Raw genomic sequence first — 27,139 nt, 5'->3', positions numbered from 1 at the left:
TAGATCAACATCACATTCATGCTTTTACACACAAATACACACAGACACACCTGCGAAGATGACCAGGCCGTAGCAGGCCTCGGTGTTGCGGAGGACACATCCTCGCAGCAGCATGTTCTGGTTGGTGAGGGCGTATTTCTTGTCTCTCCAGTATAGAGTCCCACAGAAACGGTCCAGCTTGTTGTTGGGGGGCTCACACACCACTTCACCTTCACACACACAAACACATAAAGATGCTAGATCATAAATACAATTACAGCACTAGTATTTTTTTCCTAACTGTAAGTTGCACTCAAACCTGTATAAATGTGAATTTCAATGTAAATATCAATATATATCTTGCACTCCAAACATTCTTGTATATAACTTTAATTCCATGGTTCTGTTTCTTGCACTGTTACACTGTTACTTGTGTTACTTGTTTTGTTTTGCACTGTAAGACTCGTACTTTTTATATTTTATATTTGTATCTTCTATTTTATCTGTTTTCTTTTTCTATATTTATGTTGCACCAACCCACCAGAACAAATTCCTCGTATTGTGTTAACTATACCTGGCAATAAATCTTTTTCTGATTCTGATTCTGATTCTGATACAGTGTTGAATTAATCATCCATGTGACATTACACAACCAAAGGCTGAAACACACACCTTTGGTAAGTTGATATGAAGCAGAGTGTGGGTTGATTTGCTGCAGTAATGCATTTCCCGCAGCAGGTGAGGAGTGTGTGGGTGCGCTGCGCTGACACAGGTGTCTTTCGTTTTGTGAGACTAGTGGGCGGGTGATGATAGGCTGTTGTTCAATGCTGGCAGGGGAAGGTAGAAAGAGTGTGTGGTTCATGTGCGAGGGTGTGATAACCTTTGTGCTGAACACCGAAAGCTGTTGACCTTTGTATTAAAAAGAAAAATGGAAATCGAAAGAAAAGTGGAGTTGCCACCGTGCAGCTGTATGCGTCTGCACACAGTTGCAGTTTACATTCATGTCTATGAAAACATGGATGCTCACCAATTCAGTATCTGACCAAATATTCTGATCTGAGTTCTGATGTTGAGTTTTGTGTTTGTGTTTTATGCGGTCACAGTGACCTTGATCTTTGACCACCAAATACTGATCAGTTCAGTAAGACTAAGACATTTGAGTAAAATTTGAATTCCCTCATGTTGTTCTTGACATATCGAGTTAACATGAATGAGACTGACCCAAGGTCATAGAGATCTTGACCTTTAACCTGTGACCAACAAAATCTAATCAGTTCATCCTCGAGTCCAAGTGAACCTTTATGTCAGATTTTAAGAAAATCCCTCCATGTGTTTGTGAGATATAACATTCACAAGAAAGAGATGGATCCAAGGTCAGCATGACCGTGACCTTTGACCAGCAAAGTCTAAACAGTGAATTCTTGAAACCGCTCAAGCATTTGTGCCGAATTTGAAAAAAATTCCTTCAAGGTGTTCTTGATTTATTCCATTCACAAGAATGAGCTAAACAAGGGCATAGTGACCTTCCTTAAGTCCAAGTGAACATTTGAGCCAAATTTGAAGAAATTCCTTCTAGGTGTTCTTTTGAGTTCACAAGAATGAGACGAACGCAAGATCATTGTGACCTTGACCTTTGACCAACCCAAAAACATTATGCCTCCGGACACAGCTACCGCTGGTGCAAAGGCACAACAATTCATTTCCTCAAAACTCACCGTCAAACGAAGCCAAGTTGTTCGGGTCTCCCAGTTCACACGTCACCGAGACTGACTGACGAACCTTCATATTCGTCTCTCTGTAAGATAACACAGCACACAGTGATTTAGATGTAGTGTCCTGTTGCTTCTGCAGATTGCGAGGTACTGCAAGTTGACGGGAAGGTGCGTGTTTCTGACCCGTCCAGCTCGGCTGTCTCGATGTAACAAAGTCCGTGAGGCTCGCTGCTGGACAACAGGAGCAAGTCAGCCTGAAAATAGATACAATAGCTGAGGTTAGCAAACACTGCACGGCACAGCGACAGAATTATTAATGCCGAGATGGCTCAGTGATAATAAAACTGATAGTATTTGCATCTGCAAACAAGTTAGTAATTAACAGGAAGTCGTGTTGCCTAATAGAGTACATACTGTACTGAAATCTATTACAGTATTTCATGTACAATACAGTAGAATTACCCATCATGATCATGTGCATATTTGAACTGACTAGAGAGCTGCAGGCGGATCCCTGAACAGCCCATCGCTTAATTCACTTGATTAAAATGAGCCCTGCTGGACCAGTGATAACTGGGTTGGACACACACTTACTGCCACAAACTGGTTGTTTTCCAGTTTAATGATATCACCCACTCGAACGTTCATCCACTTTTCATTCTGAAGCCTGAAACAGGGAAACGGAGACAAAGAGTAAATTAATTTAAGGGACTGCTATTTATTTATGAGAGGGGACAGGATGGTACAAAACAAGGTATTTTTTTTAGCACTGGGAGGTAGTTATGTCTTTGATTTGTCATAGGAGAGGGACATCCAGCTTTAAAATACTGTATTTGTTACAGGTTTCCCACACATTTCCATTGATCAAAATTTCCCAAATCTTCCCACTGCTTTTTAATGACCCCAAACCTCCAAGTAGGTTTTAATTAAAAGGCATGTTTTATTTAAAAATGTCCAAAATCACACCATTTATCAGCCAGAAACTCTGAAATATGGTTATTTATGATTGAGGGAAGCTCACTAGTCATTCAAGGAGGCTCAGGGGAAAATATCTGACGCTCCGGGGAGGGTCATGAGATAAAAAAAAACCACAAAAAAAACTCTCCCCCTTTACCCTGATGAATAAAGTGCAGTCCCTGAGAGTTAAAGAAGTTAGGAAATTGTTGTGATTTAGGAAACCTTGCAAAGAAAAGCCAATAAAACTTGAATAATTATTTCATAATCATCAGATTTAGTTTAGGAGACAAAGCTGTGGCTGTAAATTATAAGACAGGAGACTCACGATCCGCGGATGAGGACCTGAGACTGACGGTTGTTCACTTGGTTGTCGCTCTTGTGACGAAACTGCAGGAGACAAACAACAGTGTGAGTTTTACAGGAGCTGAGTCGAGGTCATCACATTTAAGAGGCCAATTATGAGTCTGCTAAAAAATAATGCGCTGTATTTCACTGTGACATTATCCTGCCAGGAGCAAAAATTGTGTCCGAGGTGCTTCAAAATAATGCTTACATAGTCGTCTGTGGCATCCTTTACTGCGGTGATGCTCAGCACCAGAGCTAAAGGCACGATGGTAGTGAACCAGGAGAGGGAGGAGATCTGAGGTATTAACTAGAGAGAAACGGAGAGAAGGTTGATTTGCAGATTAGTTTGAAAGAGGACACAAAGGCAGAGTGTGATTCAGAGTTTGGTACAGCTGACCCTCACCACACAGCAGACTGCTCAGCTCCTGATGAGAATTTCCTATCAGATTATTTTGATAATAGTTTGGGGATCGTTTCATACAATTCTCTGTCTGTATTATGTTTTTGTTGTTGCTGTTTTTAAACAATGATACATACTAAATAGGCTTCTTTTTTGACAAATTCTGTGTTTTAATTGCGTACTTAGCAGAGATTAAAGGCTCTCTGAATTTAGCTTGTGTTCAGGTCTTCTTCTGTGTGAGGTTTAAGATTATATCTGACCTTTAAAATAAGCAGAAAAGTTTTCTTCACAGAATTACATGAAATGATGAGATAAAGGCCTACTGTAAAAAATGATTTAAAGTTTTCCTACACCCTGGAAATCAATACGATATAGCGACCCCTAGTGGGAGTCTGTACCCCCAGGTTAGGAAGCACATCTTTACAGTTAACTTTTCAGCCTGTGACACTCCAGCTGCACCCACACACACTCAATCTGTCCGTCCCTGGCCACGCTTTAGTCCCTCTTTTCCCTCCTTCACCTTCTCTCCTCACCTGCAGTATGAGCAGGAAAAGGAAGTAGGTGTTGGCTACTTCCTGGAACTGCTCAAACAAGTTGACGGGCAAAAAGGTGATGATATTGTACTTGGATGTCATAATACAGTTATTCTGGATAGGGAGGGAAGGGAAAAAACAGAAAATTAGTTAGACTCTAACAGTATTTTAGTTGAATTGTTTCAATCATTAAATGCTCTTTTGTATTTTAAGACTGAATTGAAAAGGACATACAGGAGAAAACTGTCTTACCGCGTACTGAAACTTTTCGTTGTACTCTCTGTCATTGGCTCTGACCCTTCTCTCCTCCTCTGCAGGAACACAAGACACAAAATTAGTTATCAAAAGAACAACATCACGGAAAAGATATAACGAAAGCATCCAAACCGCTGCATCTGTGTGTCAAAGTGCATTAAAGGGCCAATTGCATTTCCTAAAGAAAGTCAATATCATCCTCTGGAGACCCGGACAGAGAAAGAGAGTGAAGGAGACAGACAGTTCACAATGTTTGGGCATTTATTTATAAATCAATGAAGCTGGAGTAGTCTGCACGAGGTTGTTTGAGTATTGGATCAGACACAATCATTTTGTCTCACACACCAGGATTAATAATCAGACCAATTAACTCTGATCTTTAATCGGCTGCTGACTCTTAAAGGGATACTAAGTTTCAACCACCTTTGTACCATAACAAACTGAACTGTGGTGAACTTCTCTCAATCTTACCAGCGCCCAGATCTCCACACTCAAATTAGGCTGCTGCTCGGATGAACTTTAATTCCGTGTTTCACTCACAAAGTGTTATAAAAGCAAACGAGGATCAAGGCAGTGTTTATCAAACACAAATCATTATTGTGTTACTGTATTGCCTGTTTCTCAACTTAAATGTTTTCAGAAAGACATTTTTGTGCACTTTTTGGTTGTAATACAAGACAGGTTTCCTACAGCTTCAGGCAAGTTAGATTTAAGACTTTCAGATATTTTTCCAAAATGTTTAATATCTCTATATGACTCTTTTTGTCCAGTGAAAACATTAAATTATCTTAAAAATAAAAACAACCTTTTTTGAGCAGAACGCATGAAAGACACTGAATATTTCAGTTATAACAATCTATGTAGTGTACCAACCAAAGTGGGAAATTTGTTTGTTTTTTATTATTTTATTTGCATGTAAAATTCCAGTGCCTGGATTCCCGTTATGATAAGTTTAAGAAGAGGAATTTGAGAAATCATTTAGCAAAAATCATGTTGCCAATTATTTTACAATGCAATTTCGGAAGAAAAAAACATTCATAAAAATCCTTCTTCCCATAATACTTAAATAAGGCCTTTATTTTTAGATAAATAACATAAAATGCCTTTTAAGGCTTTTTGAGGATCTGCGGTAATCCTGCAAAAAATTGTAAACAAGAAGCTAAAGCCATACTGTTTCCTGTATTGTGAAAGTAGTGGGTGAAAAACTGGGATCAAACGATAAAACTAGGCAGTGCTGATAAAATATAAAACAAGATTCTGTAACTGCTTTGCCTATTTTTTGCCCGAAATGTTTTCAGGCGCACATAGTAGCTTACCATTTAACTCTAATGCAAGGTTTGTTTCCAGCTGGTTGCCATATTGTTTCCTGTGCAACATCAAAGCTTGCATTACATCACCCACCAGCGCAATGCATTCTGGTCATTGTAGGTTTTCTACCTCTTGAGCGAAAGTGAATGCCACCACCCCTTTCCTCATTTTTCTTTAGTCATGTCACAACAATCATAAAAGTATTTGAATCTTTGCTGCACAGACAGCCTATTTTTTCTATTATAACCCCATCTTTCAAGCAGTAAAATACTTCTTAAATGATTTAATGTACCAGATGGGACAGACATGCAACACCTAACCGTATGAGTCAACAGGAGCACTGAGAGCCATTACAGGTAGTCAGAGGTGAAGCATTACATCCATTACACCTATGATTTAAATCTCTGGAGAATAGCAGTAAAACGGTGAAATATCCTCCCCTCTCTGTCCTGACCCTCCTCTTCATGCTCTTGCTGTTTTTAGGTTTCTGTTTATGCTGAAGCAAGGTAGTTTGGGAGTTCCCCTCCTCCTACACCAGGCCTGTCTCCTCTAATATTGATGAGACTGCTTTTTAAATGAAATGACTGGCCTGATTTGCAAAGTGCTGTGCACAGTGCACGTGCACACACACATGCACAGATAGAAAATTCAGGGCCAAAAGCAGGTTTTCACAGAGACACTGTAGCTCCGAAACCACCAAGTCCTCAACACACTTTTGACTGACGACCGAGAGGCACAGGAAGGGACATCACACAACAGAGGCCCCATAATCACACACACACACACAATAAACAAAGACCCTGTGGTTTCCTGTGTTTCTGTGAAGCACCGTGTCATCTTTGTCTCTGCCCTACAAAACAAACACAGGCCACTTGAAGAGATCCCATCCGAGCTCCCCTTTGTTGTTACAGGTTTTAAGACAGATCTGGTGCGGCAGATGAGCTCCAGTCGACTGCAGACCAGCTGGGCTGTTGTCACAGTGGATTTAGTCAAGTTAGAAAACAGAGATCATCTGCCATCTCGCCCTTTGTTTCACATTTTAAACCTCAATAAGGTCCTCATACTTAAGGAGAGTTACAATAAGTGTAACAGAATGAGTGGACAAACTGTGATGAAGTACCTTGATTGGTCCGGTGTTACATCCACGTTAAAAACAGACATTCCTGACAAATTCTACTATATATAATATATATCAATATTATATGTATCCATATCGACACTTTGATTTCATGATACTGAATGACAAAGACTGTGATAAAGGATACTAGTTCTCTCCAATGATTGGCAATACTGCACATAAATACACCAAAAAAATATTACAGCTTGCAAAGTGTAAATACGACAAAATCAAAAACATGGGAAAAAGGAAATTAGCAACATGATAAGAAATGTTCCACAAATTGCAATTTAAAAAGCTAGGGAAAAACTATATTTATAATGATCCTAATTTCGTGTTTATATTATTTAATTTTTTTTAAACTAATTTTTAGGAAAATTTCTTGTACTTTTAACTCATTTCTTGCTAACTCGGGGGTCATTTCTTCTTGTGTTGCTCATTGTCTTCTTCCCATGTTTTTGAAAGAAATCATGCCAATTTGCTCAAATATTTAAATAACTGCCCATTATTCACCCCCTCCATGGCACTTTAAAATAAAAGCTCTTCTTCCCGAGAATTCACTTTAATTTACAATAAAGCGTTTATTTAAACGAACTTGACATATTTATGAGTCACTTGCGGTCCATTCAGTAGCTGCAACCCACTTCTGGACTGCAACTCACCACTTGGGAACCCCCGTTTTAGGACATAATTTAACTAATATGTACTGTGTATGTAAATTAATTTGAGTGCAGGTTACAGTTGTTAGATTGAGTTTATATAAAACTGCATCATAAACAAATCCATCTCTGGCTGATGGTATTTGATCTGCCCACTCTTCTAAAACGCTGGTTAGTATAACAATATCAGATTTGTCTGATCGTGTAGGTGCACATTAATTTTGTTGAAACACTTCCAGTCCTGTCCCTCCTCTTCCCTTTTCTGTCTGGCACCACTCCAATCTACCTGAAGGTCGTTGCGTTGCTTTGTGTTGAGCAGAGATCTGTCTGACAGGCAGTGCCAAAGCTGCATTAACCCTCCATGAAGAGGGCAAGATGCTTGTGCCAGGTAAGCACACAGAGAGACACTGAGGCTTCTCAGCATCTGACGTAAGGACCAGGCGGTGTCTGTCCCAGCTGTGCAAGCTGACCAGCCCGAGCTGAATGCATGAGCATCTTTAGCAAACTGCCCATTAAGTGTTTAATGTCTCGGACAGCTTCAAGGGCATTAAAGCCCTGACGCAGAATAGATGCTGCACAGCAAGTCTGTATAAATCTATAAAGCTCCATTACTGAGAAACTTTCAGTTGCAGCCTCACTGTGTTGCCAGCATAAGGTTTCCATAAACAACGGAGACATAAAGGCACATAAATATTGATTCAAACTAAAATACTTACTATGTTACACAGAATGGCTAACCCTGTCATCTAAAAGCAGTCAATTTCTTTTTTTTTCATCCCTGTCTCTTTAACACGCTGGACATGTGAGGACACGTGCCACGGCTCAGAATCCCCTTATGTCTTTGTGAGCGACAAAACAGGTCGAAATCATGACAATAATGTCCAAAGAGCACAGTCAGTCTGAGCTGTGGGAAACGCTATTGTCACTGCCATGACTAAAGTCAGGATCAGACTCTGTGCAGAAGTAAACATCACTCACTGTGCTGATCTAATTAGATGAAGACAGGATGGTAGAATCATCTGCAGTCATGCGCGTGCACACACACACGCACACACGCACGTGCACACACACGCACACAAACACAAACACACACACACACACGCACGCACGCACGCACACATGCACGCACGCACGCACACACACACGCGCACACAGAGAGAGAGTGATCTAATTTGTTGGAAAGCGATGCGGGTGACACAGTGACAGACTGGTGGGCTGGAGGTCAAATGAAGGTGCACATCCTGTGCGATTTGTGATAGTTAAGCTAAGGAATAAGGATACAGACGACGAGGCAGTGCAGCGACAGTGGAGGCTGGCGCCTGGAAGATTGATCAGTGTCTCAGGCAGCAGAGAGAACAAGGACATCATCCTACTTATTTATGCAAAATTCAGATTCGGATAAAGTTAGGCTTGTTTACACATGGATTGGATTCATAATCAGCACTAAAGAGGAAAACAGTTCAAATTATGCAATCACTTTAAGGCACATTGTACAGCTTCTCTTCATTTTGGGACACAAAACTAAAAAAAAAAAAGGACGAAAACTCAAGCTGACTGTGATCCAAAATACTGAAAAGCAGTGAGAAAGTGAGGAATAAATATTAAACATCTATCATGAAGAATGATAATGAGCCCTGTTATTTAATCTACTGAGCAGATCAGATGCTGATGCCTAATAAACAGAGTGAAAAAGCTCAGACACAAAGTGGTACAGCACAAAAAAGCCAATATGTAATATGATGAGGTGAGTGCGCACTCATACATAAACACTGCTAAGTATAAAATGGGGTGAGCGAGATGAAGAAACTTGGACTCGGTTTTGATGAAAGTGAGAAATGATGTTTATTTGAGATGCGGTTTTTGCATTCAACAGCCTCCTGATGATGATGACGGTGAAGACTGTGGGACAATAACGAGGCCATTATTGTCACACAAACTCGTACCTGTCCGCTTCTTTTTCGATTTGGCTCCATTTAGTCCTTTCTGTTTCTTTCTTTTCACGGGGAGAACTAGCGGAAACCATTTCTCCGGGATGTCTTTCGGGACTGTCATGTTGACTTTTCTAACAGTCACTGTCTAAATCCTCGCTGCTGTTTTTCAATGACCGCCGCATCTCTGCAAGGACGCGGGATGAAGCTCCGCTCCCAACTTCAGTCAAGTTAACCGCGCACGGACCGTCCCATCCCTGCCTCTCTGTTGCTTCCTCTCCCACCTCCCCAAACACGCGCACACGTGCACGCACGCACTCACACTTGGTCCGTCCCTCGCTCTGGTTTCTCTCTCTCCTGCCGCAGAAACACTGAGGTCAATTTTTATTATAATAAATTCAAGCAGCAATTTTACAGTTATTTTGACGCTAGGCGCCGGATCCGATAGCTAATAAATTATATATATTATAATATTAAATAGCTATTTAGGTTGCTTTCATCCCAAAGATTGCAAAGTTTTTGTCTTGATGACGCACAAAGTGTTTTATCAATGCTGCACCACAGCCTCATCACTCATCTGACGCACCCATGTTCAAAGTCTGCAGCGTCAGCTTTAAGTCTCATCCATAACATAAACACTGTCCGCTTTGGGCATTACGTAACCGCATAGGCGCTTGGTTTGACCGACGTTACCATGGCAACCGCCTCTGCAGGGATCCCACAGCTGAGCGAACCGCTGAGTGAGGAAACCGGGCGCCATTTTGGATCTAAGTGCATGAGGTAATCGGAGCGTGGCTGTGGCGTTTGGAGCCAGAGTGGCTCGTGCTGTGTGCAGTTTCCTGCACGTTTTGAAAATAAGAAGGTGCACTGCAGTGGGCAGGGCCAGGCAGGTGCCTGTGCACGTGCTGCGAGCCTCGTGCCAATACATTAAAGCTTGCCGACGTGCTTTGGGCACCTATATGAAGCATATATTTAACACTCACGACACATAAGAAGGACAAAACGATCAAAAAGTAAGGGAAAGCTTGCATTAACCGCTGCAGGTGCACAAATGGCTGGAAATAATCACCATGTTGACTATTGTCATATACATTTTAATGCCAGAGCTGTCGGACGGTGCATTTTGGTCATTACTGTTATAATTAGAAAATTGTCTATTTAGGCAGAGCAGTGGACTGCATGCATATGGTTTCATTTTAACAATGGGAGGGGGGGCATAGGCCTATTAGGCAGAGGTCTGGGTGTTCTCAACCAGGAAATTTCTTGCATTGTGGTGAATTTTTATGCACTAATTTGTTCCTTTTCTGCCTCAACTTATGTCTTTAATTTTGTCAAAATAAAAGCCTTTGCTTATTTCATGTTTTTATGGGGGGGTTCTAAAATAAAATCTGGAAATCTGAAATCTGTACATATGCATCTTTTGTCAGATTGCCCAAAAAACTGCATCCACAGGGTAAAAAACAAAACCCACCAAAAAACAATGCCATTGAACACTGCATGCATCTATCAGCCTGACATGCAGATTGGGTTTGCAGTTCTTCAATGTGTAAATAATAATGAAAGCATATAAATGAGAGTGCTGTCTGACCACAATCCAGTCAATAAAAACACTCCAAAACCAGGTTTCAGTCAAGAAACTGTGGGACCTTTTGAGCTTTCCTGCCATCACATATCCCCCTTACCTTGTTTCTCAACTATCATGACATCACGACCACTGACTCTCAAGAAACTCGCTCACCTGAATGCACAAGTGATTGATGTGTTGACTGATTGGTACTGACCTGGAGGAGGCCTCTTTCTGAACATCTCCGCTCTGCCGGCGTCCTTCTGCTATGGCCCATGAGATTGTCTGCACAGGGAAAGGAAAAGAGGTGAAGGATGCAGGACAAAAGAAGCCTTAAAGGGATGCTATGCTGATTGATTGCTGAATAATGTGGGCCGTATGTTTGAGTAAACTGTAGCAAACTTCCCTCCATCTTACCAGCACCCTAACCTCCCTGTTTATTACTGGCTCTGTGGCTGTTGATCCAACTAAAGACTGTACTTCCACGTTTTTATAATGCCGCCAAGACAACCAGAAAGAGTACAGAAGCAGATTGAGAGAGCCACCCCTCTCTCTTTCTCTTTTCCTCAAACTCAGACCAAACTCTGATGACACTGTAAGACTAGGTAGTGCTGATCAGATATAAACCAAGACTGCCTACATTTTTTGAGACATATTTCAGTGCATTGTTTGGCAGTGATAGGAGACTTTGTTAACAAAAAGCAGGCACCATACTGTTTCCTGCGTTGTGAAAACAGATGCTAAAGAACTGAGATAAAACAGTAAAACTATGCAGTGCTAATCAAATATAAACCAAGATTCTGTTACTGCGTTGTCTATTTCTTGCCTAAAATGTCTAAAAAACCAGTGCACTGTTTGGCTGTAATACGAGAATTTGTTAACAAGAAGCGGGCACCATAGTGTTTCTTATTTTGTGCAAACGAAGGCTGGCGATACGGAGATCGAACCGTAAACCTGGGCGGTGCTGATCAAATATGAACCATGACACTGTTACTGCATTGCCTTTTTCCCGCCTAAAATGTCTTAGTGATGTGTTTAGCTGTAACACGAGAATGTGTGAACAAGACACAGTCACCATACTTTTTCCTGCATTGTGAAAACGGGGGCTAAAAGCTCTGATCAAACTGTAAAAAGTAAGCAGTGCTAATCAAGTCAAGTCAATTTTAGTCCATTATTACAAAACATGGTTTGCCTCAGAGGGCTTTACAGTGTACGACATCCCTCTGCCCTTAGACCCTCACATCACCCAAGTTAGTGGGTTACCTAGTTACCCATTTCTTTCCTAAAATGTTCAGAAACACTGTTAAATTATGAATTGTGATTTTTGGGCCATGTCTTGTTTAGTTGCTCAGTGCTTTCTTCTTGTTTTTTGGTTGGTTTTTTTTTTTTGAGAAATCAAAGTGATTTGCTCAGATTTCAAAGAGTAGAAAGAAAAGATGGTTGAAGAGGTTATAAACAAAATTGTGAAGGAGAAAGGGCTCGCTTTTTAAAAAGCCAAACAGTGAGATATCTGTGCTTAATTGATGCATTCTTCTTTTTCGTATATCTTCCTGAAATTTCAGGTTGTGAAAAACATTTATTTGCATCACAGAAGAGAGAAACTACAAAACTCAATCAGGCATTACAACCACTATACACAGCAGGATACACACCCTAGACTATCTCTGGTCTGTTAGAGCCATAATGAGGAAATGACATTCAGCAAAGAGCTTCATCTGTCTCTGTGGCACACTGTGTCTGGGGACCGGTGGCTCGGACCAGATCCACTGTCACTCTCCTGCTACAGTGGCTGATAAAGAGTCATGGAGCACACTTCTTTTCTCTTCTCACTTTCCCCTCTACGCATTTATGCTGACCTGTTAATATCACACACCTCGCTGCTCTCACTCTTTGTGTTTTATCTCGGCAGAAAGATGAGAGATGAGGTTGCGGAGTCCTTTTACATCCCAGTCTTGGGTTTGTAGTGCAAGGTATAAACAGTATGGCAGACAGGGGCTGGAGGCAGCAAGCCTCCAATCAATACTCCTGAGAAAGAGCTGCTGTGCCTCTCTGCACGCGAGCTTGGCCGATCGGCTTTCATCTACAGTTTCAGGCATCGTCTCTTGCTCCGTCATACACTCTCCTCTTTTATTGCATGCTTTCCACTCACTTTCTATACTGTGTGCCAAGAGTTATTTACCATGTTCTCTCGCCTCGCTCCAGTCTTGTCACGTCACTCCCTCTCTCTCTCCATCTGTGGCTGCCGTCTTGTATAACCCTATAGACCTGCAGTGCCCCGTGAAATAAACCCAGCAACCCCGGGGAGTGAGAACACCGGGGACACACTGAATATCTGAGCACCTTTCTTAGCCTCCAGGCCAGAGATTCCTTTCATCCCTCTCACTGGAGTCAGACTCGAGTTTTAGAGGATTTGGAACAAAAAAAACCCTGAAAACACCAAAATTCAGTACCTCAGATATTAAAATCTAAATAAACAAAGAATATGTTGGATACAGTGGGTCATTTGGTGGTTTTCCTGCTCTGAATGCAGGTTATGCACTTCCTGAGCAGAAAAAACACAGCTATTGATAGTTAAGCAACATAATCATCATGGTGAGCGCAACCTGCTGTAGGGGAACGTCTTTAATGTTTTGTCTTTTGAATAATGTTATCCAGCGTCTGCTCTGCTGTGTTCAGCTTAATGTGCACAGCACATTCTCTGTCTTCAAATGATAATAGTCTGTCAGTGGGAGCACACTATAAAATTGTGGTAAACTACTGGCAGCTGTAGAATCCTACAGTTATTTTCAGTCCGTTCTCATTCCAAACCCCTCAAATACCGCAGCATTTGCAGTGCTTTCGGCGTCAGATTTGAACACCAAAGGCCACCTTTTCGTGACTCGATGATATGCCATTGGGCAGCATCAGTTGAGAACGTGGCCGGACAGAACGATTTGCAGTGTTATTATATGTCACTGGATGGCAGCTGCTGCAGCAGCATGATACACAGACGGTCGGCATAAGTTGAGAATGCAGCCAGATGGAACCTGTCATGTCAGCATGATATGCCGCTGGACAGTGTCAGGTTAAAACGCTGTCGATAACAACGTAATGTGGAGGAGTCCGGTGTTCGCTTTTCTGTCTGAATGTGACTTTTTATTTGTACACGTTACTATGCACCTCCTTTGCACCTCCTTTGCCTAATCCTAACCGTCGGTGCCTGCTTTTGTTTGCATCCTGGTGTCGGTGGTCATGTGCTTCTGTTGTCTTAACATAACCACATGTAGCGTCATCCACCATGTGCATTCACTGACATCACTGTAGCGGCGTACTGGTATGTCAACAGTAGACGCAGAAGAATATCTAGAGCGTTATATGTTGACACAGAAGTCTACTGCAAAGTGGCAGTATGTTTGTTCATTAAGATCCCCATGAGCTTCTGTTTTTCAACAGTCTTCCTGCGGTCTCCATAATATTTACAATATTTGATGACTTGGGATGAGAATGTGTTGTTATTTTGCAGTGTCACTACAATGTATTACTTTAACAGTGTATTACATTTAGATGTATTACAGTATTCTACAGAACAATGTGAGGTTTACACCAGCAGCAACCTCTAATGCTGAAAAACCAAGTGCCAAAACTGCAGTTTATTAAATAGCCACTAGAGTCTGGCTCCAAAACAGGGTTAATCCCCACAGATCCTCATGTTAAAATGTCCAATTAAGCTGCTGATTTTTAACATGTTTACAGCCTTTTACAGAAAAAAATGTTTTTGGTCTCTATAACTAATTTCAACATTTATGACAACTGTACAGAGGTGACTTTTATATAACTCACCCGTTACATTTTATTAAGGCCCAAAGTTACTCATATTTAAGAGCCGATAAGTGTCCTCGACTTTTCAGTCAGATTCACCCCAGCAGTCCTCCACAGCACCAACCTGTCGTCCAAATATAGTCACTTCTGGTCTAGAAAACCAAGATGGCAACTGATAAAATGCCAAGTTTCGTGCTTCAAAACAGCAGCCCACAAACCCATGGGTAATGTCACAGTAGCTACTTCCCTAATTTACACAGTCTATGAAGTTGTTTACAGTGTAATTTTCACAGCTCTAAAAAACATCAACGTTTAAGGTGTTTTACTGTATTATGAAAAACTTTTTAACTTGAATTTGGCTGTATTTTTACAGTAATTTGTCACAGTGGAGGGTATTTTACAGATTTGTTAACCTCGTCTGCTACTGATTTAAAAACAATTATTTTCTATGATATCTGCATGACATCATATTAACACCAACCACAGCATCAGACTGCTGTTGTTAAGATCATAAGAATGCCAGCCAAAAAAAAGCGAAACAGCAAATTACCAGAATAACTCTGACAAAGTGAAACCATAATGCACTCAGCATGCTCTGGGAACAGGATGTACATTTCTTGGGGAGTAATTAAATTACAGGATTTTTATCTCCTCTGATACACGACCACAGTAGAATGTATTTTTTGTGGGATCTGCATGACACCTTGTTAAACTGAGCCACTGAGTTCTGTAGGTCACCGATGTTTCTATAATAAGGAAGCAGGGAATGACAGAAGACAAAAATAGCTCTAACAAAGTTAAGTCATCACGTAATTGGCCGGCTCAGACGGCAGGTTGTAGCCTGTTATGTCTTGAAGAGGATGTGTGTAACCAGCTGTGCCAGCTGTGCAACAATTGGCGCTTCAACATCCAGTGTGAATCAGCCATCACGGTCAATCCATGTGTACTCGGAAGCTGGAATTTCTGACTCAGAAACTCACCAACCCTGACCTCAAAATCCAAGATCGCTGCTCCAAGCATCAACAGTAGTGAAAATTGTAGTAACATAGGTTTGTTTTTTAACACTTTGGTCTTATTTGTGTGTTATTTTTGTCATTAAATTAGTTATACACAGTAGGGGTCTACCAATAAAGTTTTTTCAGGGCAGATACCGATTATTAGTGGTTAATGAGATCGATAACTGATATTTGGAACCGATATGCATTCACAATAAAAATGAAAATCTTTCTGATAATATTTAGAATTTTTAATATGACAAACTCCAACACAAAACTTTGTTTAAAGGCCCTTAAAAATGTTTAATCAAAACTGAAACTTCAAACATCATATACAGCAAGTTCCCAGCAGCTTTTCTTTTTTTGATAAGGTCAATTGGAAATTTAAATTAAAAATGAATAAATAAAAATGGTTCACTGAGGTTTTTCAAAGTAAAAGTTCCTCCCATTATACTTTCTTTGCATGTATTGCAGACTGCCTTCCCTGGTGTTGGTTAAGTGTAATAATACGCACACTTTTTCATTAATGAATTTTATCAGCAATCATTAAAATAAAACACCAAAACAGATAATCAGCAAAATGACAATGATCAGCTCTGATAATCGTCCAGGCGTATAATCTGTCATCCTCGTTTGTATATACTGATAAATATTATTAATGTCTGTTTATTTGCTGGCTCCTGGCTTCCTGTCACTTTGCAAAAGTGGCCTCCAAAGCAAGTTGAGTATCCCTTCTCTATGCACTCAACACATTATCTGTCTTTGTACAATAAATAAGTTGGTTTAGGGCAGCTGTTAATCTCTTCTGGTGTGTCAGTTTTGTATCTGCATGACATTTAAATTTAGATTTTTTCATAAAGAAGCACAGAACAACATAAGACTAGAATAAGCTACACAAAGTTAAGTGAGTATAATGAGTATAAATGAAATTAAACACCATAAAGTCAAAATGTTCCGTTAGAGATCCATTACAGGAAATGTAGTGATGTCTGTGGTCAGCAAACAGTGACATGATAAACTTTCACTTCGACTTGGGGAAAATGTTCTGACTAATCTCGGATTGCACGGAGCTTTAAAAACCCCTAAAACTAAGAACTGTATCTTCTGTAAGAGCTGAGCAGCTTTATTGTAAATCACATAGTCTGGCGCAGTAATAAGAGCTGAACACCTCACAGTGAAAACCGAGACACACGTCGATATTTTTGCAGCTGAGAAACTGAACAGCGAACCGGCTGCACATACATGATGGAGGCGGCTGAAGCACCGGAGCTACAACACAAACCTACCTTGAAGTTGGCGTTATAAAGAGGTTTGTGGTGGAGGCATGCTCGCTGCTCCTCCCGCTGAGGTCATGCTGAGGTTTGAACTGGACGCTGGCCCCGTGCGGAGCTGGACGGTCACTGGAGGAGGGAGGGGGACCAGGGATGATGCGCTGGAGACACCGTGTCGAGGTGAGGGAGGGGGTGGCTTCGGCCAGGAGAGAGGAGAGAGGAGGGGCTGCACCTCCTTCACCTTCTTCACCTCCATCTGAACCTCCTGCATTCATCCACCGAGGATCTGACACTTTGCTCCCCATCAGATGTGGTGTTTTCACTGTTTGGAGACACAAAGTTTTATTTTATTTATTTTATTTTATTTTATTTTATTTTATTTTATTTTATTTTATTTTATTTTTATTTTATATTATTTTATTTTATTTTATTTTATACCCACGATGGCATGTCTTTTTTTTACACATTCAAATTTTTATTTAATCATAAAAATCTTTCTACTTTAACAGTCTGAACATACCATGTATGTATTATAATGAAGTCGGAACACACACATTGTTTTTTTTTTTCCTTTTATCAATAGCCATGTGCTTTTTTTCTCCTTTTGTGTCACACCGCCCTCTACTGCCCTGTCAGCATTATCTCCTGCAACATCTGTTCGTTGTGCAAGGTCGTAACATCTGCATTATCCACAACATATTCAAATATTAGACTGCTATATTTATATATTTAATTCTAACATTACACTACTCTATTTATTTATTTATTTATTTCAATCCATGTTAACAAATTTCCAAGCAATAATAAGGAATTAATAACATCTAGGCATTTAATTAAAAGGTAGAGTAAAAGACAAAAAGTAAAAAACAAAAACTATAGACTGCAAAGGTGTAGGCTGCAGCTTCCATCATTTCTTTTATTAATTTGAGAAGTAAACCACACCATTTCAATTCCTTGTCACAGCCATACTATAAGTTACCCCTTAAACAGATACATGTCTATTTTTTAATGTTACATTCTTGTAGAAACTTACATTGAATCTGTAGATTCAATGATTAAATTGTAAACATATGCTACTTATATTTTACTAGATGTTGAATTAAGGGATATACATTTCAAAGGAAATATGTTTTTTTATTTTGATATAATTTAACCTGCTCAGAACCCAATTATGTTCCAATCAAACACAAACAAATATTGTAATGGGGGATTTCTACTCTAAATGCACTCATAAATCAGGAGAAATGTAAAAATAAAAAAATTATAAGGATACTTTGTGGTGTTTTTTTTCTCTCCATTGCAATGGATGAAGTATCTTAACACAGAAAACACAGACACTAAAAATGACCCAAAAAAAATGGTCTAAATAGACCTTTACTCAGAATAAATAAATTCAAGATTATTTATTTTTCATGGATGGTTAACTCATATCAATGACTTTTGAAGTATTTCCTAAAAACAGTGAGTTGAAAACCTCCTGTGATAAATATTCTATAGGATCATAATCAATAGGATGCTTTATAAGCTTATTGTATTATTAGAAAATCAAATTAAAATACCCTGGCCTGACAAATCATTGCAAAATGCATATTTAAATGGAAAAAGTGTTTTCAGGGAACATGTCATTCAATCTGGTAACCGTAGCAAAATGTTGCACAGTATTTTGAGATTTAATATGCCACAAGTGATATTCAGATACCCATTTTAAAAAAAATCCTGAGTAAAAGCTGTAAATCTTTTCTAGGATTTTTAAGTATTATTACATATCATGTTTACTTTAAACATAGTTTAAACCCAAATTATGTGCTTCAACAATATGATTTACTGACTGAAACTTGCCTTGCTTTTCCTCCATGCTTCATGGTCAATCTTGGTTTTTAAAAAAGGGGTCTTGTCTCTACTGCAGTCCCCTTTAGATGATGTGGGACATTGTGATTGGCTCACAGACCAAAAACCTCTTGGATGAAGTCAGGTGACAGTGCAGATCTAGACATTCTAGAAAAGTTATGCCCATTGGAATGGATGAGGATCTGAAGGGGTTAAAACAATTAAACATGTAGCCCAGAAATCTTTTGGACCTCTATCAAATTCAAATTACTTTACTGTTAAAACATGTTGTTGATGACATTGTCCTCTACTGTTGGAAGGAGAGGAGATTGAGAAATGGGCTCACGTTTTCTCTTTCTCTGTTTTTCTAAGCTGAGAATCTCTGGGAGGAGGTACAAAATGTGACAAAGTTTTGGTTTAAAAAATAATATTTTGAGCAGAGAAGAAGCCAAACACTACTGAGATTGCTGTCATGTCCTTTTCTAATGAGCAGTGGTGTAGTGGAGGCTACATGCAGGTATATGCAGTACACATCTGGCCATTTATACCCAACTATCAGCCAAAAAGACACAGGAATATCACAGAGTATACCCACTTCCTTCTCGGCAATGTGATAAAAAACATAAATCTTATCAAAGACCACAACACTGCTGCTTGTGAGTTCATGTCGCATAGAGATTGTGACATTGTCAATGACACGGATCACCATTTAAATCCAGTCCCGACCTTTGTGATTATGCCTCAAATGTTTAAACATGTCATTACTCTGTCATCAGCCAATTTCAATCAAATTCTCAAGTGTTTTTCTGATGGACTCAAGAGACCAAAGCAATCATAAACACTAATGGTGTACATCCCCCTGGACAATAATATGCACATTGCTGCACAACTGCAAACTTAAACAGTCATTTTTTAATTTTTTCAAATATTTTTTTTAAAATATTTTTTGCACTGTTATTTCTTGCTATTTTTTGTTGACATTTTATGGACCAAATTATCAAGTGCAAAGTTACTTGGCAGTAAAATATTTCTAATTCTGATTCTCATGTTTAAACATTCAGCATAAAAATAATTGAACCACACCAGCATCAGATCTCAGGTTCAATGCTGCAAAGAGAGTATATATCATGATCATGAAATCTGATGAGATTTTAAATAAGGTCCAGAATCTGATGAGGGCTCAAATAAGTGGACCTTGATTTTGCATTGTTACATACAGTTTAATGTTTAATTCTACTCTGGACCCTAAGTGGTAAAAAGTGACATTGATGCATTTCTTTTTTCCAAGTAAAGGTTTATTGAATCAGTTTAACATATGCTCAGTATTAATTATGACATTTCATAAAAAGTAAATACAACCCAATAATATAATTTAAGGAAAAATCAGTAATATAAACAATACAGACATCAATGTAAACAGCATTATCACACAATCAATATCTCTTTCAGCTGCCTCCAGATGGAATCTGCCTCTCAGCTTCTGGCTGTGTTCAAATAGTCTAATGTGGAGGATTTAGGGGGATATACAGGCATACATGTAATAATGTTTTCAACAGTGTATAATCACCTGAAACAAAGAATCATGGCGTTTTTGTTACCTTAGAATGAGACGTTTATGTTCACATAAGTCCTCTTTCATGAAGTGCCCAGTGTTGTTTCTACAGTAGCCTGGAACAGACAAACCAAACAGCACCTCTGGATAGAGCCTTTTGCATTTTCACTAAAGTTCTCCTACATGCTTGGCTAACACGTTCTCATCCCAAGTTTTTTACATTTTGTCACTTTGCAGTGGACTTCCGCATCCTATATAATATGTTTTAAGTATCTTTCTGCGTCTGCCGTTGATGCGCCAGGTTGGCGCTACTGTGATGTCAACAAATGCACGTGGTGAGATGACGCTGCAGGTGGTTATGTGTAGACAACACAAGCAATGGCAACCAATGCAGGGACATCAACAAAAGCACGTCAGCATGGATGGTTGGGATTACGAGACAAAGTCACGGATGGTTAGGAATAGGCAACAAGGGCACATGGGTAGGTGTAGAAAAAAAACCATCACCTTCAGACAGGAAGTGAACACCAGACTCATGTGTGAAAGTTCAGGGTTTCTTCAGTCCATCCACCATCCCTCCCTGCTACCCACCCATCCTACAGGGGATGTCGGGTTCCTTATACTTTGTTGTCCAGCAGCGTCTCAACGTGATGCCATGCAGTGGCGTATCATGCAGACACATCAGGTTCTGTCAGACTGCATTCTAAACTGACGCTGAACGTCTGTGTATCATGCTGCCGTGTCCTCCAGTGTATAATAAGACCATGAGTGGTTCTGCCCAGCCGCGTTCTGAGCTGACCCTGTCCAGTAACGTATCATGTGGACACGGAAGCTGGCTTTTGGCGTCTGGATCTTATGCCGAAAGCACTGCAAAGCGGAGGTATTTGACAACTGATTTGACGAGGCTGGTTTGGCACACACAATGCGACTCAGTTCTGCAACCTCACTGCTATAGATGCCACTAAATCATACACACTAGACCTTTAAGAAGCTAACTTTAGAGCATATAAATAAGATATTCCTGTTATTTCTCCAACAGAAGACAGAGTTGTGTGTGCGTCCAAAAAGTAGCAAAGCTCAGGTATTCACCTCTGCTTTCTCAAACATAGTTCACAGCCAGATTACTTTCTTTAAGTGTCTCAAAGTGACACTTAGAGACGTGCAGTCTTTAACTCTACCTCCTTCTCCCACGTTGTGCTGGGCTGCTTGATTTTGTCACTGATGGTGGAGAGAGTGGAGATGTTCTCAGGAGGTTCTGGGTCAGGCAGGTGCCAGTGGATGAAGATCAAATACATGAAAGTGCCTATAACACCTCCGATTAGTGGGGCCACCAGGGGCACCCAGAACCAGTAGTTGTAACACCTGGAGAGCAGACAGAAAGGAGTGCAGATGAGAGTCAGAAGCTTATTTAAAGAGGAAACAGTCATCATGGATACTGTATTGGCATGTGTAATTTTAAAGGGATCGCTCATAGTACAAACTTACAGAATTATAGAGAGCATCAAGTCCTAAAACCTAGAAATTAATTTCATTTTTGCACTCACAGTTCCCTTGTCTAAACGAAAATGGGTTTTTTGAATGGGTCTTTGGTTGGAAGTCTAAAATAAGGTCTATGTTTAAAACTAGCTTAAGAGACTTCCATGTTTTCATCTACAACATAAAATACTATGATAAATACCCCACTTGTGAACTTAAAAGCTTTTATGTGTCTTTAAAAAGGCAGTTTGCTTACAAGTAGCTAAAAAGGACAACTGCACCAAACACGGCTTGTTGTGGTTAGGACATTAAGTCGTGCGACTGTAGTGTTGTTCATTTATAGTCTAACAATAACTTTTCACTTCTGGTGATTGCATTTGGGCTTCCAAAATCATACATGTGGTATTGATTTGTGAAGATTGTCTCTCTGAAGAAAATTAGTAAGCATCATTTTGTTTGTTGCAGAGCTTCTTTGCTGCTTTATTCCAAAATCCCATAAGCTTTTACACAAGAAAAACCAGGGCAAAGCTAACTTTGGCATCCACCTATAGTAAAATCATTCCCAGGGCACTCTGTTGCCCAAATCTGCAGGTCTACAGATTTTTTTGCCTCTTTTAGCCAAGTGTTTTGATTTTATGGCCGGTTTGGTTTTATTTTTCCAGAGGCAGACAGTTTTACACTTCATGCCCAGCACCAAAGTGAGTTACAGAACAAATTCACTGCCTCGATGCATTTGCTCCAGTCAGGTGGCCAAACTGGATTTTTTAAATTATTTTTTAAACTACGATGATGACAAATCTACCTTCTACCTTCTGCTGTAGTAGTTACAGCATTGTAAGGCAATATTATGTTAGTGCTGTGTGTTTGTCCAGTATTTTTTGGGAGTTATTCTGCCCCCCAGTGGCTTAGGATCAACTAATAGAGCTTTAAGTAGATTAGATCAAGCAAAAATCTGCGGAGCCACAGAAAAACGACAGGATCATAAATCACAGAGCAGCAGGTTGCATCATGGAGCAAACACCAGGTAAAAAACGATGCTCTGTAACAAGCTAACACTTCATGTTCCTTTGACCCTGCAGAAACAGCTGATAACCTCTAACATGTGATTTTCTGAGAGACACAAGGTCAAGGACTTGTGCAAATGGCAAACAATGTCCCTCTTCAAATGTGTTCAGAGTAGAATGACAGAATTGTGTATAATCGTGTAAAATCTTTGATAAGAAACATGTATTCTGAGGTTATCAGCTTGGAAAGTTGTATGTCTTTAGTGCCATGTGCTTGTGCTTTATATGTAAGATAAGATACTCACGTGAACACCTCAGTTCCCCAGCCTGCAGTCAGTGTGAAGAGGCGCGGCCCCAGGTCCCGAGCAGGATTTATCGCAGCACCACAGTTGGCTGACATTGACATGGAGATCCCCAGGACGATCGCTGCCACTATAGCAGGAATCAGCTCTGAGGGAGCCGGAGTGTTCCTCTTTTCATCCAAACACAGGATGCACAACATCAGCATGCCGGTGCCCACCACCTGATGACGTGTGTACATCAATACAGAGTTCAATAAAGGAACAGCTGGTAAAGTTTTGATTCAACTTTAACGTCGCACTGACCTGGTCAAGGAAACTTCGGCCCAAAGTCAAATACTCTGAGGGATATGTGGCAAATATAGACGCTGTCTCATTTGGACCATAGACAGTCAGCACTCCTCCACTAAACTCCATTATAGCATCTAAAACACAAACGGAGAGAATGCAGCAAGTAAGACGACAGATTGAAATGTGTATGAAGCTTCTGTATTTGTTATATTTCTTCACTCATTTATTCTGGTCTTTAATTTATCACGGGTTTGCATGGGCAGATTATGAGGCATGCAGATGGCACCACCACCTCTCCTGCATAGCAGCAAGACACACAGACATTTAAGTTATTTAGCTTCTCTTTGTGGCAGTTTTGAATCTTTTTGTAGTTTTTTCATTTTGCATCCCTTTGTAATTGGTTTCTGTTTGTAGCCATTGTAAGTCTCTGTGGTATTTTTGTGTCTCCTGTGGTTGTTTTGCCCCTTTTTGCAGTCACCGTGAGTCTTTTTGTGTCTCTTTGCAGCTTGTTTTTGTAGTTTTTGTGAGTCTCTGTACCGGTCTATATATGAATCATAAAGCGTTTGAGGTGCCAGTAGGACAAACCATAGTAGACCAGGTAGACGAGTCCTGATGCCACATAGGCCCCTAACAGCTGGGAGAGGCAGTAGGGCACCAGCCTTCCCCACGGCACCTGCTCCAACACACAGAAACTCAGAGTGACCGCCGGATTCAGATGAGCACCTACAGAGAAAAATAGAAAATGAAGGGAGCGGGAGACAGGAAGGCAGAAGACAAAAGTGAATTACAGTGAGAGAGATTGGACAGTAATGAAATCTCACATTATTTGTAGCCATATATTGTTTCAGCTCGACATCCGTCAGAGTGAAGACCCTGAAAAGGCAGACAAGGCCTCTTAACTGAAAGCACCACATAACAGTGTGATAAATCTACAGTGTGAGGCAGAAAACTGAATACTGCTGTACTTTATTTTATGTCCATCTTTCAAGGATGCCAGTTCAGAGTGTGATATTTTACTGAGTTCAAGGATCACAAAACGAGAAAAGTTAGTGTGGTTAGAGGTTTTTATTTACCTGTGATGCCCTTGGTGAGGTACATAGCCGACATCACGCCCACAGAGAAGGCCATGTTGACGGACAGGAACTGGCCTTTAGTGTCTCTGCTTGTCTTTACCTGCGCTGCAGCAGAGCAGCCGAAGAGCTTCACAGCAGACAGAAGGGGACAAAGTGAGCAAGAGAAACCCCAAAAAGGCACCATTAAAGGTCAGAGAAATATTTTAAACTTACAGGAAAAAAAAGATATCGATCTTTCCATGACCATTTGCACAATTTGTAATGCCTTACTGCTCTAGTGATTGATTCATTATTTATAGGTCAAACAAACTTATCACAAACATTTGATGTCATTAAAATGTGATTAATACCCTCTTTTGAACTTTGAAACTGAACTGTCCACTTCTTATCTAAATTGCCATATCAATAAAAATCTGCACAGGTGACAGGAAATAACCACACATGAAGTATTTTATTTGTATTTATCTCATAAAACCAAACCAAACCTTCAGTAAGACCGTTTCTGATGAAACGTTATAGACTCTCATATCTAATTGGTAAAGGTATCATGACAATTTAAGTTTTTGGCAACAGTTGTTGGGTAAAGAAAAGTGCAGTGATGACGTGAAAGGCCTGTATGGATAACTGAAGTTTGGTCATGATGATATACGGATTATGTTATCATTTTTCATCTTTTGCTCATCAGTGTTTTGTACACCCTGATTTCTCTTTTAGAGGAAACAAAATACTGTATACTGACTAAATCAAAATAAAGAAAGTATCTTCTTCACTTTACATATTAATAATGATACTGGGAACATTGTGTAAATCCCAATATCACCTTGATTTAATAATTTATGCTTGCATGTTTAAAATTTTCTAGTGGTTCAGTTGACATGTATAAAATAGATATATATTATATATTTACATATATTTCAAATACATAAATATGAGAACCTAAAACATATCAACGATAACGATCAACAATAACTATTTTTCCTCTTACCTGTAGATTTATCTATCAATCTATATTGTTTTGGTGTGAGTTGCCGAGTGTTGGAGATCGTCGTCTGTCTTCTTTTGAATATAATGGAAGATAATCTACAGTTCCTGTTGTGAGCAGTTTCATGTTGGAACTATTTTCTTTAAGAGACTCGAGCTCGTGATAGCATGAGATGTAAACATGAACAGCGTCTTCCTGGGCTGAGCAGTAATGTTTGCTGGCTCAGTGGATGCATGCTTCCTCCTGCGCAATGGTTTGGTTGGTGGGTGTAATTTTGTTAAAATAAAACAGTTCCTACATGAAACTGCTTGCAACAAGATCTGTGGATTATCTTGGGTAACCGGGTCATGATTTCTGGAAAGACACTGCTGAGTTTTTTAAAAGTATTTTCTTGGCATTTTAAAGGGATTTAAAGCAACTCGAAATGCTCTGAAAACAGCCTGGACCTTAAGTGAAATAAAAAAAATTTTTTTTAAAAAAGAAAAAAAGCCAAAAGTCAACTCAAAAACAACAGTGTTACTCACCAGCAAGATGAAAGTTCCCAAGAACTCAGCCATGCACTCTCGCACCAGGGCATTCCTCACTCTCACAAGGCGTCGGTTCAGCATTGTTAGAGTTAAATCCCTCTTCTCATCTCACACTGGACTCTGTCTCTGTTGTCAGACAGACCAGCTGTCTGTCAAGGAGCTGAAATGTTGCTGTTAGTGGAGGAGGTGTCAATACTGATGCTATTTAAAAAAGTTTCCTTTCACAACTTCCACCTGAGCATCTGAGGTGCGCTGTATCCTGTCTTTTCCACTTCTCTTTCTCCACAGCTGGTCAAACACTATTACTCATTTATTGGGTAGTCACACTGCCGGATTGGCTGCTTCAGAGAGCGTAATGTGCCTCAGCTGTTAGAGGTTGCATATATTGAACAGAGGCCATAAACAGTGAGATTATGTGTTGATGGCACTGATAGAGGGCAATAAATCCCATTATATATACAGCGGCAACCTATGTACTCCTTCTAAGACAGCGGTTACAGATGTTTATGACAAATAAGCGTCTGTGTTTATTTGTCTTTGTGTTAAATCTTCATTAAGTCATTAAACTGTGTCAAGTACATGAGGATTTTACAGACATAAAAACATAAAATACAAAGTGTTTGGGATAAGTTCAATCTAGCTGAAAATGGAAACAAAGATAAAAGATAAAGAATAAAAACTTTTAGAAGAAAATTAATAAAAGCATGAAATGAAATGCAAAGAAAAACGAATTAAATACAATTTTATACATATACAGAGGTAGCTTGCCTGATCCCCTAATTGATTTCCATGAATTCTGTTAATAAATTTACAAATTATATGATTACTGGTGTGGCGAAATCTTCCTTGGTGAGTGTTAGGTGAGGCGGTTGAAGCCCCTCTCATCATCAGAGAGCCAGATGTCACCACAACCCCTCTTCACTGAACTCTGGACTCCTAATGCATTATGTAACCAAAATAATTGCTGTGTAGGAGTAATCAATCGGGTTATTGCTGATAATTTCCAAAGAGGCACATGACTGTGGCAGGTAAAAATGTGTTGACATCAGATAAGATAAACAGACGTTTGATACGAGTCCCACATCCTCACTGCTTCGAGTACTGTTATTTTTATTGCTATTTAACCTGAAAACAGACTGTTAAGACATATTTTGAGTTTGGAGATTTGAATAAAAATGAATGATGATTGTCTCTCCTCAACATAAACCTTAGCATTGTGTTTGGACACATCCTCGGGTTGTGAAATCTTATCACATCTACTTTTGCGGAGTATCCCTGTTTGATAAC

General features: G+C 39.8%; 2 protein-coding genes across 3 annotated transcripts in view; both read right to left on the bottom strand.

The window, feature by feature from the left end:
• Positions 1-17,214, bottom strand: part of atp8b2 (ATPase phospholipid transporting 8B2) — a 39,533-nt gene extending 22,319 nt beyond the window's left edge. The window contains exons 1-10 of one of the 2 annotated variants that reach the window (XM_088084515.1): positions 16,837-17,214; positions 10,975-11,042; positions 4,179-4,237; positions 3,927-4,040; positions 3,202-3,300; positions 2,974-3,035; positions 2,286-2,358; positions 1,875-1,945; positions 1,695-1,774; positions 51-209 (exon numbers count right to left, since the gene is read on the bottom strand). In XM_088084515.1, the coding sequence (XP_087940641.1) occupies positions 51-209; positions 1,695-1,774; positions 1,875-1,945; positions 2,286-2,358; positions 2,974-3,035; positions 3,202-3,300; positions 3,927-4,040; positions 4,179-4,237; positions 10,975-10,999 (742 nt within the window). In that variant the 5' untranslated portion in view covers positions 11,000-11,042; positions 16,837-17,214. Of the gene's footprint in view, positions 1-50; positions 210-1,694; positions 1,775-1,874; positions 1,946-2,285; positions 2,359-2,973; positions 3,036-3,201; positions 3,301-3,926; positions 4,041-4,178; positions 4,238-9,208; positions 9,523-10,974; positions 11,043-16,836 lie in introns of those variants that run through there. The other variant, XM_088084514.1, reaches the window with a different exon arrangement.
• Positions 17,215-19,928: 2,714 nt separating this feature from the next.
• On the bottom strand, positions 19,929-27,083 carry aqp10a (aquaporin 10a). The gene is made up of 6 exons (XM_042489495.2): positions 25,850-27,083; positions 24,344-24,470; positions 23,856-23,993; positions 23,286-23,404; positions 22,986-23,203; positions 19,929-21,562 (listed from the first exon to the last, which is right to left on the bottom strand). Exons 1-6 carry the CDS (start codon positions 25,931-25,933, stop codon positions 21,352-21,354), a joined length of 897 nt encoding a protein of 298 aa, XP_042345429.1. The 5' UTR covers positions 25,934-27,083; the 3' UTR covers positions 19,929-21,351.
• Between the last annotated feature and the right edge of the window lie 56 nt (positions 27,084-27,139).

This window comes from Plectropomus leopardus, chromosome 11 (assembly GCF_026936395.1).
Source record: "Plectropomus leopardus strain MGB_pleo_1.0 chromosome 11, ASM2693639v1, whole genome shotgun sequence".
NCBI lineage: Eukaryota > Metazoa > Chordata > Actinopteri > Perciformes > Serranidae > Plectropomus > Plectropomus leopardus.
Note: the sequence above shows the minus strand (reverse complement) of the source record. Positions and strands in the feature narration are given on the sequence as shown.